Source organism: Antrostomus carolinensis, unplaced genomic scaffold (assembly GCF_000700745.2).
Source record: "Antrostomus carolinensis isolate BGI_N321 unplaced genomic scaffold, ASM70074v2 scaffold6416, whole genome shotgun sequence".
Classification (NCBI taxonomy): domain Eukaryota; kingdom Metazoa; phylum Chordata; class Aves; order Caprimulgiformes; family Caprimulgidae; genus Antrostomus; species Antrostomus carolinensis.
The window spans coordinates 26,641-45,358 of NW_010321073.1; the positions used below are offsets into that span (position 1 = coordinate 26,641).

The window sequence follows — 18,718 nt, forward strand, 5'->3', positions numbered from 1 at the left end:
ATATGTGCTGGTGAAATGCTACTTTTTCTCTTAGCACTGCCTTCAGATTTAGTGGTAGGTTACAGAGGAAGGACACCATCATCTCTGCTGGGTCTCTGGATGTTGTGTTACAACCCAGAGGAAGTGATGGAGCTGGTTACAAGCTGCTGTAGAGACACAGCTTGCGGTCAGCTCAGCCGCTGTCTGTGCTGGTCCCTCACTCTGGGGACAGTCAGACCTGGCTGCTGTGCTGGGTTCGGTGGCAGCAGAGTGCTGGGAGGTGCTGCCTGGCTGCAAGGCAGGGAGCTCGCTGGGAGGGTTCTCATGGGAAGTCTCTGCAGGAACTGCCTGCTTGACAGTCTTGTCATCACTATAACAATTATCATGCAAATCATTGATATTTTAGGCATGCTGTTCCTCTTTGTGGTCACTCTGAGCCTTTATTTAGTAGTAGAAAGGGTACCTGTCATAATTACATCAGTTCCTTAGCACAGAAAATGAATTTTAAACCTTTTTTTAAAAAAGAGAGAATGAAAATATATGGAGAAAAACATTTTTAGCTGTCAACCTTCATTCTACAAGATAGTGCTAAAAGCCTTTCAGAACTGGGGGGAAGTTGGGTTTTTTGGATGCAGAAAAGATTACTTAATTTTGAAAATGTATTTTCCCATCTTGATTTTTTAGAAAAGGTCTTTCTAGGCTTTCTTGTGCTAGAAAATAATTCAAGAAATATCTCTGGAGCTTTAGAAGCCCTCAGAGTTCATGCTTGTAAGAAGAATTGATTACCTTTGATGCTGTCTGCGCTGGATTAGCAAAAGAATAAGAGTGCTTAATCTTAAAAAGAAGCTTGCCCTCTGACTGACTTATTGGCATTAAAATAAGGCAGTAGAATAATCTACCAAGTTGGCATTTTCTAATTATTAAGTGTTATGGGCAGCATGCTACAGTGTTTTATTTGCTCAGTTTTTCAAATTGTGTAGAGTGCTTTTAGGAAAGGCATATGATTGATTTTGAAGACTTTCTATCTCTACCTAGAAATAAAAGCTATTTTATCATAAAATGTTCATTAGTCTAGAATGAATTAACGTTATTACAAGCTTAGGTACATGTTAGTCAGGTTTTCTGTTTAGTGGACACAGATGCTAGTGAATCAAACTGAATGTTATTTATTTTTAGCATCCTTATTTCATTTAAGGGGAAAAAACCCCCTTATGATAATTATTAAGTTATTAGAGAGAAAATCTGTGACCTGTATTACATACTCCATGTTGTTAAATGCAAATACTGTTTGTAGAATATTTGTGCGACATCATATAATTGTTCATTTTAATTATATTTTTCAAAGGTTTGCTTAATTTCCACTCCACACCAGAGGGTATGCTGAGAAGGGAGGTACTGCCTGATTGTTAACGAATATTCTGTAAAGGAATTAATGTGCAGAAAAACTTACAAATAAATTATGGATATTCTCTAGTGTCACAAAGTGTGATATAATGAAACCTTCAGCATAAGCATGGCCAGCAGGTCGAGGGAGGTGATTCTCCCCCTCTGCTCTGCTCTCGTAAGGCCCCACCTGGAGTACTGTGTCCAGTTCTGGGACCCCCAACACAAGAAAGACATGGACCAGTTAGAACAAGTCCAGAGGAGGCCACGAGGATGATCCAAGGGCTGGAGCACCTCTCCTATGAGGACAGGCTGAGAGAGTTGGGACTGTTCAACCTGGAGAAGAGAAGGCTCCGGGGAGATCTTATAGCGGCCTCCCAGTACCTGAAGGGGGCTACAAGAAAGCTGGGGAGGGACTTTTCATAAGGGCAGTTAATGACAAAACAAGGGGAAATGGGTTTAAGCTGAAAGAGGGCAGGCTTAGATTGGATATTAGGAAGAAATTTTCACTGTGAGGGTGGTGAGACACTGGCACAGGTTGCCCAGAGAAGCTGTGGCTGCTCCTCCCTGGAAGTGTTCAAGGCCAGGTTGGATGAGGCTTTGAGCAACCTGGTCTAGTGGAAGGTGTCCCTGCTGATGGCAGGGGGGTTGGAACTGGATGAGCTTTAAGGTCCCTTCCAACTCAAACCGTTCTATGATTCTATAAAAATTCTGAAAAATATTCCTGACAGCAGTGCACATCCCTGGGTGAAAAATCTGTAATTTGCAATAAAAGAAGATACATTGTGCTCCATGTGATATTTTTTTTCTTTTAAACAGGATCTTTCTAACTTGAACTAAAGTATGTAAGTGCTGATACAATTTGAATTAGTCTACAGCAGTCCACTTAGTTGTTGGAGACTAGTGCTTTCTGCCTCAGCAAGCATTGGCACGGTCGCAATAGATCAGTAGGTCACTTTGGACCCTTATGTTTCCATTAGTTTTTGGAACAAGTTTCATGTGTTTGGATTGGAGTGTTTTGGCTTTGTTTCCTCTGAAAGGGATATAATTTGTGCACCCTGAAACTGGTCTGTGATCCAAACCAACATGTGGTAAGTGAAGATGTCAGGGGAATTTGCTTCAAGACAGCACACCTACTCCAAACCAAAAACTAATGTGGATATGGCCCTTGAAGCGTGGAGTATGAAATGAGTCTGTGCCCTTAAAGTGTACTCTGTGTATACAGAGCTACAACTTTGACATTGTGTAACTGAGAGTAGCCACACTGAGGTAAATATAGGTACTTGAATTTTTATGGAAATGGAGAATCTACATTAAATGTTCCATGATTTTGTTTGCATGTAGCTTGTACTGCTGGCATTTCATCACCCTTATATGTAGCTTTATTTGTCCCCTGTCTTTTAAGCTGCATACATTTGTGTGGTTTTTTTATTGTTTGTTTTTTTTTTTTTTTAATTTAGTACTGCTTTGAGAACTTGAAAACTTTCTTTTTTAAAAAAAGGTAATTTTGTAAACAAATTATTAAATTACAGCTAGAATAATAGGTTATGTTGGACAGAGTTTTTCTTCCTGATAGTTAACCATTAAACCAATTTAGTTACAAACTTCCACAGTCGTCTTTAGTAATGGAGCTAGTACATAAATTCAATATTGACATGACTGTGAGAGAAACTAATAAAATTATAGGATATAAGAAATCTGAAGTGGCTGTGTTCTACAAAGTACTTTGTCAGAAACTGAACAAATGGAAATAAAAGCTGGGATTTGTCTCAGTGGGGAACTAGTGAGGAATTGGATACCCTTACCTTTAGAACTTGTTAGAAATTGTTCTTTTGTTTTCCTCTGAAGTTATGCTGCTTCACTGAAACCAGACATTTCACAGAAGTGTTCAGGCTGTGACAAAGCTCCTTTCCTGTCAGAGGAAGAGATGTGAGCTGCCTTCTTGCTCTCATAGGAAGGAGGTTTTCATTTAAAATTATATGTAGCCTTTGAGGGTCCTTGTGCCCCCAATTACTACTTAAACTATCCTGCATTTTTTTTCATATTTCTGTTGCTATTTAAAAAAAACAAAACACAACACCAAACAACCCATTTTTACAATGAAAGCACAAAGAAATCTGATAAAACTGGAAAGCTTGATTTTAAAAGTCTGAAACAGATCATGCAAGTTAATCTTTGTTAATGCATGGTATACATACAGAAACATTGAGACTTCTAGGCAGGTCATAAACTTGAAGTTGGTAGGTGGACCTTCAGGGAAGATAACATCATTTGTATGAACAGTTGTATGAGTGGGCTTCTGATACAGTCAGTGCTGTGGCTCAGCCAACTGGAAGCTTCCTGGCTTGATGAAAAATTCTCATTTTTCAGTCAGTAAGGAATTCTTTTCGGATCTCAATTTTACATTGTTCGTATGCTTCTTTCTGATGATAAGAATTTCTAATAGTTCTTTTCGTCTCTTCCAAAACAGAATTAGACCGCAGCTAGCCAAAGAGAAGATTGAAGGATGCCATATTTGTACATCTGTCACACCTGGTGAACCTCAAGTGTTCTTGGGAAAAGACAAGGCCTTCACTTTTGATTATGTTTTTAACATTGATTCACAGCAAGAAGAGATCTACATACAGTGCATAGAAAAACTGATTGAAGGTTGCTTTGAAGGCTATAATGCCACTGTTTTTGCTTATGGCCAAGTAAGCTTTACAATTTTATTTTAAAATATTTATTTTGGAATAAACAGTTTCTTGTAGCTGATATTTTTCTTAAATTTCGGAATGCATGGACCTGTTTTTTAGCATCTTGGTTTTATTTTAGACAAAATATCCTGTAGGAGAATGTTTAGGAGTTTGTACAGATTCTATGTACAACAGCAATTGAAATGCAGAAGATTTTTAAAATTATTTTTATATATATGTATATATATAAATAAAATCTATATATAGGCAGCAGGTCTGAATTAATAACATGCTGAAAGTAGTATGAGTCCATGTAATTCCTGAATTCACCCCAATGCAGCGATACAAATTAGTGACTTAATCAGTTGCTATATAGATAGAGTTTGTGCTGAGATTCTTTTCTGAGCAATTACCCATCCCTCTGCATTTTCAGACACTTCTGGGAAGAGGAGGTTTTTTTAAAATAGATGCTGGGGAACTTCAGGCCACATTGTTTGCTTGTGGGCAAAATAGAGATACCAAATTCTAAAGTTGGAGAACTTTTCATAGAGGACACACCCTCTCAGTACACTAAGCACACATTTTGCTTCTCAAAGCTGAAATACCATTAAGCACAGTGCAGAGAATGCGTTATTGTCTTCTGAGTATTCCTTTAGGAGTTGATTGCATAAAATGTGGTCTTAGATGCTGAATTTCGCCACTGTTAAATGTATCTCAATTTAGCTAGGTGAAGTCTAGTCCTGGTGAAACAAAGCAGTTTGCAGATCCAGTTTAGTAGATTATATTCAGCTGCATGATACTATCTTTGTCTTTAGACTGAACTCACTAATTAAGTGAAAACACAACACTACCTTCTCTTCTATAGGACTCCACGTTTAATTAAGCTAGTGAAGGTACATCTTGGTGGTTTTTTGGGGTTTTTTTTTGTTTGGTTTTTTTTTGGGGTTTTTTTGGTGTGCTGTCTGTAAATTGAGAATATTCTCCCTAAGATATTCAGACATCGTAATTAATGGAGCCATTTGATCTACTTCAGTAAAGAATTGCAAATACTGCTTCTGCCTCCAAAATATACGCTTTAATTAACAGTCTCAGCTGAAAACATTAACTATTCCTTTGACCTCAGAGATGTTAGCTCAAAGCTGGTGTAAGCAACTTAGAGAAAGCTTGTAGGGGAAAGGTTGTGAAAGATTGAGCTGGTCCCTGCTGTCTTGTATATGATCTATGGATAAGCATTAGAGTTTTTCCAACTTCTACTGTTTATCTGTTTTTCAAAATAGCCTGTTATTGTGCATGTTAATATTATAAAGATGGCAGACTGACTTAGTAGTCGTTATTGAGCACTAATGTTTACAAACTGCATTTCTCCATAACGATTTGGTACTATTAACATGTCCTAGTGACTACTTCTTTCCCAATTTAGACAGGTGCTGGCAAAACATATACCATGGGCACTGGATTTGATGTCAACATTACAGAAGAGGAACAAGGCATTATATCGCGTGCTGTTAAGCACCTTTTCAGATGTATTGAAGAAAAAAAACAAGCTGCTATTAAACAAGGACTTCCACCTCCAGATTTTAAAGTGAATGCGCAATTCTTAGAGGTAATTACGATCTGTGTTTGTGTGTGTAATTTCATACACTTTTTTTGGAAAGCCAGTTAAACTCTGGTTGCTACTTTTACATTCTTTTCCCATGAGATGTTTTGAATTAATCTTCAAGATTTCAAAAGGAAATTTTAAGGCGTTTGCTTCAGCATTCAATATATGAAAAAGAGCCTTTTTATCTCATTCCAATTATTTTAGTAGTTTCCTTTACAGTGTTATTTTGAAGTGTAGAAATAGTTATATTAGTCATTATTAATATCTTGCAGCACACGTTTGTTTGTGGGGCCTGTTGCTCTTGCCTTTTTGTAATTATTTACAAAACTTTAAAACAAGAAACTATTAAAAAAAAAATAATCAATTGTACTTTGTGCCTTTGAATTGTGACCATGCTTTGCCTGCTTGTGTCACTTTGCTGTAGATTTCTTTAGCTTTCAAAATCTGTTCAGGGAACTTATGTTCCTTTCTCCAAAGAAGAAACCTAGCATAAAGATATTTCTTTGTGATTCCCAGTGGTTTAGGATTGGACTTCTGTCCACTGTTCCCTTTTTCATTAGTCCCAGAGAAAACCTGGGTCAGTGCTGTGTTAAAACGTTTGTTTTCTTGTAGACACAGCTTCTTTGTGTTTTCTTGTAGATGCAGCTATGGGTTAAAGAGGCCATAAGATCTATGATCTTTCCGACCTGCAGCAGCTGTTGGTTTAAGTCTTGCAGCTTTTATGCTGTGTATCCAGCCCATGGAACTATTTCTTAAAGTGATTGACTTGGGTGTAACATTTACATTAGCTACCAAGGTGCAAAATCTGATACTACACACGGAGAGGAAGAATCAATTTAAGGAAAAGCAGGTGTAAATGTGTATTACTTAGTTCAGTATTTGCAGCTTTACTTTATCTGCTTTGGAGGGGAAAAAACCCACTTTTATATTACCCAGGAGAAAAGCTGTTGGCTTTATTACTGCTGAAGTAAACTAGGTCCCTTAGTCATATGTTCCTATAGTTGTTTTAAAGATTAACAAGCTGGCATTAGTTTTGCACTAGTATAGGTTTGTCACTGCTAACCTTAAGCAGAACTTTTTGTTGCCCTGGCTAATGTTTGCCTAGAGAGAGTCTGGGCTTGAGCATGGGCTGTGGGAATGCTGTGCTCTTCTGTTCTCTCTGTTTGAACATCCGGGAGCTGCAGCTTCATTTCTGCTTAGGCAGCTGCAGACAGTAGTAGTGTAAGGAGTAGTAATCAGTGTAACTTCTGAATTCCTTGTGCTTTTTGACATAACATTACAAATGTGACTGCAGGAGTCCCAAAAAACAGATCAGTAATTGAATGTTAGTGATAATGCTGCAGTCTGCCTCTCAACTCCTTGCTTTCCTGCTAACTTTTCCAAAAGATAGGCATATGCTGTCCCATGCAATTGTAGGTGCATTATCAGGATCCTCTCAAGTGTGACAGCAGTTTGTTTGCATCTAGCAAGGTAAAACATTAGTAAGAAGGCTCCTACTTAGAATATGAATGCCTAATAATTAAATATAATTCCTTTTTAATATGTGAAGAATTAAGTGCATCACATCACAAATGCTGCTCCTTTTCTTCTCAGGGATGGATTTTCACTTGTGAGAGAAGAAAGCCTCTTGTTTTCAGTGTATGAGGAATTACTTTGGGTGAATACAGATCTGTTGTAGAGGTTCTTCGGCTTTTATCTAGGAACTTTGATGAGGGATTTAATCAGTCTGGCCTAAGCTCAGCTGAAGTGAATTGATATAACCAAATTAAGGACACTGGAACTGTTCCAGTGTACATCAGCAGAGACCTGAGCCATGAGATTCCCAGTGGGCTTTTTTTTAAAAAAAAAAAAAAAAACCAAACAAAAAAAAAATAGCCCATGTATCTTCAATTGTATCCAAATGCCTTTCCTAAACCCCACAGCATTCTTATAAAATGATAATCCATTTCCTCTAACACTGGTAACTGCATAGTAATTTCTGATGTCTTTGTGCATTCTGACTGACCTAAAAATCTGATGTGTTTAATGATACTGAGTTGAAAGACCACTAAATGTATATGTATTTACCTTCAGGAGACCCAGTTAAACAGGCAGTAAACATTAAGCACCCTGCAACGTAGTAAGTAGTTGCTGTTGCTCATATGATTGTTGCCTGAAAGTTGTAACTAAATATGGGGCACTAAAATGTACATCTTGTATGGAGCAAAGTACAAAAGCCCTGCTCAAGAAACCATGCCACAGTATTTTTGACCTGCTGGCTGGTGTCAGCAGCTTGCACAAAAATTATTACACATTAAATTCCTTCCAGGGCAGAAACAGTTTATCTAAATGGAAGAGAGACATAAAATTATTAAAGTGTGAGAGAGGAGATGAGAAAAGGCATGATGGCAGGGAGAGCAAGTGGAGTGAGTTTGAAGTGTTTGGAGGAGGGTGCAGCCAACTGAATCAACAAAACAAAAGAAAAGCCCAAGGTCAGACCTGAAGAGAGCAGGTGACTGGCACAGAAACCACTGCAGTCATTGTTCTGCTGGCATGGAGTGCCTCCCCTTGCCTGGTCCCACCAAATAATTTTCTTCCAGATCTGATAATGTGGAAGAAGTTTCTGCTTCTTTGGGTGGCAAAATAAGGTGTGCAGGTGATCTAATTTGCGGCTGCCATGTCTATCATCCTATGTTCCTTGTAAGTTAGGAGGTTTCACAGCATCCTTTTTTGAGAGCTTTGGCATTTGGATTTTTAGAACTTCCAGTGTATGTCATGCACAGATTTGTTAGTCTTTGGAGGACTAATAGGTGTTTTGCCTTTTTCTTTTTGTCCTCAGCTTTACAATGAAGAAATTCTTGATCTGTTTGATACCACGCGTGATATTGATGCAAAGAATAAAAAATCAAATATTAAAATACATGAAGATTCAAAAAAGCAGGAGGAATTTATACAGTGGGTGTTACAACACGAACTGTGAATGGAGAATCGGAGGTGATCATTGAACATAAATTACTCTGTAGCGTACTAAGTACATTCTAAAAATGTTGTCTGTATGTTTTGATAAGCAGTTAAAAATAGAAGTTATGGTTGCCAACATCTGCATCTTGGACAATTGAGGTGTAAAATTTATCTGAAATTTTTATTTTCTTTAATTTCTCTAGACTTTCATCTAATAAATGGTTTATACTAAGTGCATACCATTTTCACTTAATGCTAGAAACAGACCTTTGCTAATAATGTTGTTCTGCTGGGAGAGAACTTTGGCATGTGTGTAAATCTGATCTCCCATATCTTACATATATTATTTTTCCTGTGACAGGAAAGCTGTTCATGCTGACTGATGTGAAGTAAACTGCTATTCATGTGCACTGCAAATCTGTATATAAATGTTATTGTACTGTACATTTTTGTACAAAATTTGTATATTTGTCCTATAAGTGAATGAGAGGAAGATAGTTATGTTGCTGTATTACTACCAGGGAGCAGTGAAGGAGGGGTACAAAGATTTAAGAGTTTTCTTTCAGAAACCACAAAAAATACTTTTAGTTTACTTATTTAAGAATCTTTGCCTTTGGCATGTAGGAACTAAAATCATAGCAAAGAGAAAAAGCTTATTTATATCCAGAATAATAAGTGCTATAGGAACACTTTTTATTTAAACTGCAAGTAGTGCAATGTACTTCTTGTCTGTTCTCTAGATGATGCAGTGCTTGAAGCTGGGGGCTTTGTCTCGGACCACTGCCAGCACTCAGATGAATGTTCAGAGCTCACGGTCACACGCTATCTTTACTATACACTTGTGTCAAACCAGAGTTTGTCCTGCATTTAGCACTGTACGTATCTTTGCTGTTGTTAAACTTCTCTTTACTAACCATTTCTCAAAATCTGAATATTGTTTTGGCAGCCACTGCTATTTGATTTGCACTTAGTAAAGATGCTGCAGTCATCATCATGCTCGATGAATTTGCTAAGCATTATAATAATTTGATTTAATCTGTGCAAATGTAACCATCCTCTAGCCAGAGGCAACAATAAACTTCAGCCTCTTACATGAACCTGCCCATTCTTCTCTAGCGTTTTCTTCAGTATTTCGTTGCAACATACATAGGTACAAAAGTTAAAACGTAATTTGTCTTCAATTGGGAAAGCTTTTTTAAGTGTCTTAATAGTTAATGGGCTTAAGCTTGCACTGAGCTAACTGAAAATGCGTGGATATTCCAGATTAAGTGTTGATACCCAACAAGGAGCAAGTAGAAAAATGTTTGATTCTGATGCTTAGCATATTTATTTTAAATAGATATATATTTGGGGGTCAGGTATGTTGTTAAGTCTATGCACTTAACCTGAAATTTAAACTGAGTGTACTCAAAGCTGTCCTCTAGAAGATTTTTTTCCTGTGAATGTTCAAGGGTTAGTTGCTGTTGGTGTATCTGAATATATCCATACTATTGAAAACTAGAGTAGCCTCAGGGAGACTTAATTTGATTATTCTAAAGGTTTCAAAATTTTAAAATATTTTGGTGAACTCCTAAGTGGCCGACTAGCATTTTACACATGGATATCGCATCTTTAGGCACATGAAGTGGTAAATTATGGTAAATTAAATTTGTAGGGGTTTTTAGGGGGGGTCTGTTTTTTTTTTTTTTTTTAAACCCTACAAATAATCATTTGCAGGCAGAATGAGGGTCAGTCCCTGGTCCTATATACCTTTGTGGTATGTAGACCTGCTTTATACCCCTGTCAAAACCACTTCTTCCTGCTTTCCGTGCTGAAACTGTGGACCTGGTGGCATGGGCAGCTTCTCACTCAGGAGGGACTGACATCACACTTGGAGCCCAGACAGGGCACCTTGGTCACTGTGTAGTGACGCTGTCTGCTGTACCACCTGCGTTGGTACACTTGTGGCCTTCCCCACCAGCTGAGCCACCTGCAGGACTCTTGCCTGGCTCTGCCTGGTTTTTGAGAGAGGCTTATGTTAGCTTATGTTAGAGGAATAGGTGACCACCTTCTGCCTTATGTCAAGCCATGTTCTGTTTATCTTTTTTTTTTTGGGGGGGGGCATGTGTGAGCAAGATAATTTGACTGTCTGGAGATGGGCATTGCTCGATCCTTAATTTGTGAAGACAGCACCCTCTTCTTTCTCTGCGGCATTTAGGAGAGTAGAAGTTAGACCTGACGTTGGCCTCTGAACGTTCCTGGAATATAAATTAATATGAGCTATTATTGGGTGGCCAGGAGAGATGCAGCTCAAGTTTCTGTAGACAACAGTTTTGGGAGACCTTTGTTACTAGGGCAACGCAGTTTCTCCTCCTCAGATGACAGTGTTGACTATCCCCTCTCTGCATGCAGTCATCAGTGCCCAGTGTGGGCAGGCAGCCAGAGCTGCAGTGCACAGACACGCTGCTCCTTGCACTGTGTTCACGCCATTCATGCTTCTGGGAAGTTTCTGCGTGTACATTTGACTTTCTAAGTAAGTGAGAGTGAAAGGATGCCCTAATCATTACTCTGAGGGCTGGGAAAGAGAGTGTAGTCTCCAGCAGTGTAAATGTCAAAATATCAGAGAGAGTGATTTCTGGTCTTGTGGAGGTGGCACAACTCCTCTTCTCTTGTGAAACTGCTACAAAATGAGATCACATAAGAAGCATGAAATGTTTAACTACCATGAGAATGGTTTCGTCTGCAGACGTGCATTAGTCCTTGCAGTAGTGAAGGGGGCTGTGGGCTAGCTGACCAAGGGCATAAAGATCATTGCCATGTAATACTTGAGAGTGGCTTTTTGTAAAGAAAAAAAGAAGAATCTATGCTTACTGTAATAGAAATTCCTAGCAAGACCTGTAGCTTGGGCTGTGCAAATATGTTATATATCCTGTATACACTCAGTATACGCCTATTACATGCCACCATGGCAAGTAAGTAGAAATTGCTCTGCAATGGGTATCTTGCCAGGAAGGTCAAGAAGTAAGTGATTTAAAGATTTTTCCCATTCAGTATTGCTTTCCTGACAAGTCTAACTTACACTTAGAGTGAAATAAAGCTCCACGGTATATGGTAGAGCTACACTAATTGACAGAAGAAAGCTTGGTATTATCTAATGAAGAATAACAACTTTGGGACGTGAAGTGGAAAGAGGCTGAGGCTATGGTACCTGCCCGTAGGGCAGTGCATTCCTGGGCAGACTCTCTGCACTGATGAAGGAACACAACAAGTGCCAGCCAATCACTACAGCTTACTGGGGATGGGAGGGAAAAAGGAACCTCTTCTTTCTCCCTTGTTCCCCCTGCTGTCTTTATTTTCTGGTCAAGTCAGAAGTGCTGGTGTAATACTGGCTGCTAGGAAAACTGGCTTAAAAAAAATAGTCCTTAAATAAAGTTGAAAAGTTGCACCACAGGAAAGCTAATGATGGGGATTAGAGAGATAGAAAATCAAAATATCTTTCAGTTATTTGGCCAGTTTGTGAACGGAGTCTGATAATTTGGGGGGTAATAATAAAATAATAATTATTTTTTAAAAATAATTTTTCTTTGACAATTGATTTAACACATTCTAGGAGAGGTACAAATTTTGTTTCCCACCTTGATGATGGCTTGCATATTTTAATATATGTATTCCCCTGTTCCTCCATCAAGAAACAGTTGTAGCTCATACTTAAAGTAACTGGTATTCACATGCATGTAGAGCTGGGTCTTTAAGAATGATCTGTTAGTACATATGATTGAAATGGAGATAGTTCTTTGAGAGATACTGTTGTTATAAGAGAATGAGTTAATAAGGAAGGAGGTGGACATGACAAATAGGTAGTCTTGTAAATAATTGTTGATTGAACTTTGCAGTAGATAAATGTTAATGTGAAAGATCTTACCAGGCTTTGAGTTCTTTTTTATTTCAGGATAATGCAACTGATAACAGGATAATATCTGAATCTTCTGAGATGAATGAATATGAAACCCTTACAGCCAAATTCCATTTTGTTGACCTAGCGGGATCTGAAAGGTTAAAGCGAACGGGAGCTACAGGAGAAAGGGCAAAAGAAGGCATTTCCATCAACTGTGGACTAGTAAGACTATGCAACTTGTTTCTGTAGCCTGTTGGTACCATCTTCTCTTCCTTTTTGAATCACTTGTTTTTAGTAATCTCTAAAGTAGAAATGCATCATGAGCAAAACGAGGACTGTAGCTTGAGATGTAACAGAAGTATTGATTCTTACTGGGTTCTAGCTTGCTAATGTTTCCTTGGTTGTACTAGACTCTAGCAAATTATATTACTTATAACTGTTGTGAAATATAGTTAATTACTCTAACTTTTAAAAGATATTGTAGAGTTCTTTTCACTTTTTTTATTCTGTCAAGACCCAAACAATTGGAGAACATTACAAGTGATTTGCAAGGGGTAGAGGCATATAAAATGTGGGCAATGAATAAGCTTAATTGATCAATAAATGCTGGTTCTTTGTTATAATGATGAAACATAAGGTAAAACAACGCCAGGCAAAACACTTCTAAGTAGAAATAAAATTTTTAATTTATAACATCTTCACTTTTTTTTTCTATGTACTGGCTATCTATGTAGGGTTAGTTTTTTATTTTTTAAAATGAACTGTATTTAATGTTTTACTTAACATTTATTTAACCATAGTGAAAGGTAGAGCTGATGATTTTCAGTGGAGATTATAGTCTCATGCCTTTGTTTTGAGCTACTTGGCTATGCGTGCAATTCTTTTAAAGATGCAAAAATACATGTTTATTTTATATGTGAAAACATGTCTTTTTTCTAGTGTAGTGTGTAGTACCAGAAAGGTATTCTGCAATTAGAACTTTCTTAGTGATTCTCTTGTCATCATGACAGTGGTTATATTCTGTAGTTATTCTGGTTATGTTAAATCAAAGAGAGAGAGAGAATTCAGTTCAATTTCATCATTGATATAGCATAAAGACAACAGAAATTTAGTGGTTTAGATGATACAGATGTACCCTTACCAAATAGGATACAGAATGCACAAAGGTGAAGATCAGTGTGATAAAATAATACTTTATATGATCGCAGAACTTTCATTTACAGTGAATACCAGCCCTCAGCTTTGGAAAGAGATTGAAAGTGAGTAAAAAAACTTCAAAGCAGTGACAGAATGTGGTGTATACACAGTTCTTCAACTGCTGGATGCAGTAAGGCCATTTTCAAGACTTAAGAACTGTCTGTACAGGGTGCCCTCTAGAGGAATGTTCTTTAATTTGGCAAGTGATTGAAGTACATACAGTTGCACGTTAAAAATAATTTTACAGCCAACTGTTAGGTTGTTTATAAACATGAATTAGACCCTTTTAGCAATAAAATAGAATAGTATGGACTACGCAGTTTCAAGCCTTAAATGCTTAAATCATCATCAAACATTACTTATTTCATATCTGTAGAACTAGTAAATTCTGGGTTTTTTTCATATTAATGCCTTATATTTTATGCTAAATCTAGCATAAAACCGATGAATAAAATTAATTTATAAAAGAATATAGCTACTGCTAGAAGTAGAGATCAGCTTTAATAACTATTGAAAGTAAATGTTTTTTACATGAAGTTTTTCTGACTTTAGTTTGTGAGTGATATGAAACATCAATAGACAGTACACACAAATTCTGCTAAACACTTAGCACTTGCAGATACTAGACTGCAAGTCATCTGATTCACTGTTGATAGCACCAAAGTTTATAAATGTCAACTGTAAAAATCGTCATAAAATTTTATGTTAACTTTCATGAGTATGTTAATTTTTTCATAATATGCAGACCCCATATTATAGCTGTTTTAAAAATGAAACTACTCAGGAACTGCTTGTAACTTGTGCGTTACATGATTTGGTGTTTTATAGCTTGCACTTGGCAATGTAATAAGCGCGCTGGGAGATAAAAGTAAGAAAGCAACTCATGTACCATACAGAGATTCAAAGCTTACGAGACTACTTCAAGACTCTCTTGGGGGAAACAGGTATGAAAACTAGAACATTTTATGTATTTAATTATGAATGAGCACACAATCTTCAGAAAATAAAATAAACATTAAACAATAATAAAAATACTCACTCTTTTCATTGGAGGGAGGTTCCGAAGATAAATTACTGTCATGACAGAAAACGCTGGCAATGCAGGGAAACGTTTTAAAGAGGATTTTTGCATTGTTCTTTTTAGTGGCTTTACTAGACATGAAGCTTTGAGTTACTTAGAAGTTACCGTTTCCAGGACAAGTCCTTTCTGTGAAGACATCTTTAGATTGTAGATAGCATAAATGGTAAATTTTGTTATTGTGTTATAGCCTTACTAATTACAGCATAGTTTAAAGCTGTGATGAGTTTCTCCTTCAGAATTTGTTACTTTTTTCTTTTTTCTTTTTTTTTTTTTTTTCCATGGCACTTAACTTTTTTGCTCTGATTGCCATGCACAGGAGCTTGGAGTCAGCTGTCATCTTTTTGTGAAGGTTGTATGCTTCAGTGTGGTGCATTTATCCAGTTAACTGTGGTTGGATTAGAGCCTAGCAAAGACAAACTAGTGTATCACCGGAATTGTTTTTATGAACCTGTTCTGTATACCTATGGCATACACAAGGAAGAGAGGCTTTGGCCTCTGGAAGCTTTGTCTAAGCTAACAAGAACAAATTCATTAAAATGATACAAATTTTGTATTTGTAACATTAATATGTACAAATACAAAAGGGACCATAGTTGAATATATTTTAGTAAGATAGTACTCTTACTCCTCTATTTAATCCAATATGACTGTCTGCTATTTTTAGGAGGACAGGAAGTTTTCTGGGCATTTCACAAAGGAATAGTGAGAAGTAGAAGATAATTCTCAAATTGTTGTTCTGCTCTGCAGAGAGAGAACTTTAGTAACACCTTGCAGCACTGCAGAGTGAGGAAAAGCAAAAAGCCAGACAAAACAAGTAAAAGCCTAGAATTTTCATAAGTGCTTAACGGAGGAAGAAACTCAAGAGTTGTGGAAAAAATCAAGCAGAAATCAAGAACATAGGTCTTCTAAGCTCTTTCTGGAAATAACTACAGATAGCATTTCTTGGCTAACTTTGATATCAAGTACACTAGCTAATGAGCATTTTTTTCAAACCACTTCTAAAATTGCACTCCTGTTGAAATACTGACTCTAAAATATTTTCCCATCTTGCAGCTCCACTTCTCCCCCTCCTGTTCTTTGGAAGAAATCGCATCGTTTAGTGTACAGTGGACAGATAGCAAATGCTGTCCCAGAGCATTTTCAAGGATGTTCAGATATATTCTTTCTGTCTGTTTCTGACTGATGTAAAATTTGTGGACACCCCCTCTCCTATTTTTATTTGTGTGATATACATGCTGAGACATGTCAAATTAGAAGTTTGCTGTTAAGGAAGAGTTATACATATTAATACAATTTACTAGTAGTGATTCAGGTTAGATTGCAGTGAGTTCTGAGTTAACAGTGTTGAAAGCATTGTATCACTGTACTATTCTCACCATCATCCAGATTTAAATGTAATGCTGGAACAGTTCTGAAGCAGTATTTAAATATTTATGTTTCTTGGATTATTCGAGTAAGAATATGGAGTATTGATATTTTTGGAAAGGATTTTTATAACTTATATGAAAAATGAAAACTTGGGATGGGAGGAGCAGTTTAAAGAAGTGGTAAAATAAAAAGAGTAGAACAGTTTTTAAAAAAACTCTTCCATTATACAATTCAGATAGGACAGTGGAGTTCAAGCTGTTCAGTTCTCAAGACAGACACGTAGTAGAACCAGTCCTCTGAGATTTAGAAAAGTAAACACTTTCTCAACTGAAAGCACAAGCACTCCTGATGTCAGAATTAAAAAATTGTTCTTAGTCTTGCATATTCTTATCTTGAGGGCACAACTCAAGGTTTTGAGAACTGACTCAAAGGGATGTAGGACCTTGCGTATTCTTATCTTGAGGGCACAACTCAAAACGGTTTTGAGAACTGACTCAAAGGGATGTAGGAGGTCTGAGGAAGAATTGCTGAAACTGAATCTTCCTTGTATCCTCAGGCTAGTTATTCTTTCCAGTTTAGTTTCCCAGTGTGTACGGTGAAGGTAATTATTTGCCTCACAAAGGGTTGCAGGAATTCATATGTTTGTCTCAGTCTGAAATCATAGAAAGTGAAGCTCAGAATCTGGTCCACCTAAGGCAGATACTGCTCCATTGCCCTGGAGACAGTGTATTCATCCTAACACAAGCACCTCAGCTTTAACATACAACAGACTAGCAAGTTCCTCTAAAGCCTGGAGGGGAGTACTCAGTCCATCAAAGGCAGGTGTTTTCCCCACATGTTGAGAGTTAGGCCATGTAGGAACCTTCAGAGTATGATCTGTGGCTGGAACTCCAGTTCTGACCCCTCTAGGCTTATCTTATCTGATGTGAAATAAGTATGCTCCAGGGAGTGAGGGAAGAGACCCTGGTTCTTCCATCTGCCTGTTGAATGATGAAGCCACTTGGAATGAAAAATTTTTTTGCCCTTTTTCTGCTTTTGTCCCACTAATTTTTGCTGGTCTGTCTGCTCAGTCTTTCATTTGGAGCAGGGAGTATGTTCTCACCCTACATATTGCATGATGGGATGACTAGTGGGTGTTGTAGGCACCCAAAAGTAAGATGTTGTTCATAGCCCTCTTGGGCCTAGAGCTCAGGTCTTGCTCCTTTTTGTGGAAGTGCTCTAAGCAGTGGTGTTATGAAACATGGAATAAATACAGTTATAGCCAGATGTACTAAGGGTAAGTTCTAGCTTTTGGACTTCTGTTGGAGAACAGGAGATAATTTGCAGTGGAGAATTCAGGCAGTTTGGATCTTGGTAGAACCCGAGGTAGACAATAAGTACCTTAGGCAGTTGTGTGTCCATGCATGGGCATCTAAGATGAGCATTCAGGCAACTCCTAGATTAAGTAGGTAGACACCTCAGTAGTTAGAGTAGGCAGCCCTGACAACTGCATGATCAAAATCACTATCTAGGATTTTAGGTTGATCTTAATTTCTTAAATCTCAGTTTATGTATGATTAGGTAAACTGAATATAATTTGAAAAACATTTCCAGGAACAACAATTAGTTGCTTTTTTAATTTTGCATGTAGAACAATTAATGATCTAGCATCTCCTAGGCTATGCTAGGCTGATACAAGATGTAACAGTGCTGAGAGTCTTCTGCTGTGAGTTAGATTGAGGAATATTTTCACAAATGTTATGAAGTCACTATTCTTGTTTCACTTTCTACCTGAACACCTATTAGCTTCTCTCTGCTCTTTTTGTTCTTAATGTGTGATGCTGACCTATGTTTCTAACTTCCAGTCAAACGCTCATGATAGCATGTGTGAGCCCTTCAGATAGAGACTTCATGGAAACCTTGAACACGTTAAAGTATGCCAACCGGGCGCGGAACATCAAGAACAAGGTGATGGTTAATCAGGATAGGGCTAGTCAGCAAATAAATGCTTTGCGCAGTGAGATTGCACGGCTACAGATGGAACTCATGGAATACAAAACGGTAAGTTTTGGGATTTCTTCTGCTTTAAAATGCTTATAGTTCTACAACTTGTTTTGCTGTTTGCTACTTTGACTTCATAAATTAAAAAAAATTGAATAGCAACCCTATAACACTTCTAATTCCAGTGGTTAACAGATGTTTTTAGAAAACTGAGGTTGCATCACCGCAGAAAAGATAACTGAATGAATGCCAATGACATCAACAGATGCTGTGTGCTATTTGCTTTTCGAAAGGCAAAAATTGACCTTGTCATGCTTAGCAATGATAAATAGTCACTTCCAAAGCAAAAATGACCACAATTTAGATTGGTGCATAAATGAATGTGTACAGTTACCGTGTATTGCTTTTGAAAACTTACTAGATAGCTAAAACAGTTTGTGTTACTTTAAAAAATGTTTTAAATTATGTAAGGTGAGTACTCGTACTGCACTATGCTAATTTCTTCCTGAAATTTTAAACAATGTTTTCAGCAATAAATGTGGTTACCAAAGAGTGTCTTCCTCCTTTATTATCCTTGAGATAATATCCTGATTTGATAAAGAATTGTCTTCTGATTTCTTAACCTCTTCAAGAACTTGTAT

General features: G+C 37.4%; 1 protein-coding gene across 1 annotated transcript in view; it reads left to right on the forward strand.

Moving 5' to 3' along the window:
- Positions 1–18,718, forward strand: part of LOC104526346 (kinesin-like protein KIF21A) — a 46,246-nt gene that overhangs the window by 3,707 nt on the left and 23,821 nt on the right. Inside the window, 8 exon segments of the mRNA XM_010169779.2 lie at positions 3,833–4,055; positions 5,458–5,640; positions 8,456–8,548; positions 8,551–8,610; positions 9,318–9,452; positions 12,506–12,673; positions 14,477–14,592; positions 17,942–18,137. Coding sequence (XP_010168081.2) covers positions 3,833–4,055; positions 5,458–5,640; positions 8,456–8,548; positions 8,551–8,610; positions 9,318–9,452; positions 12,506–12,673; positions 14,477–14,592; positions 17,942–18,137 — 1,174 coding nt within the window.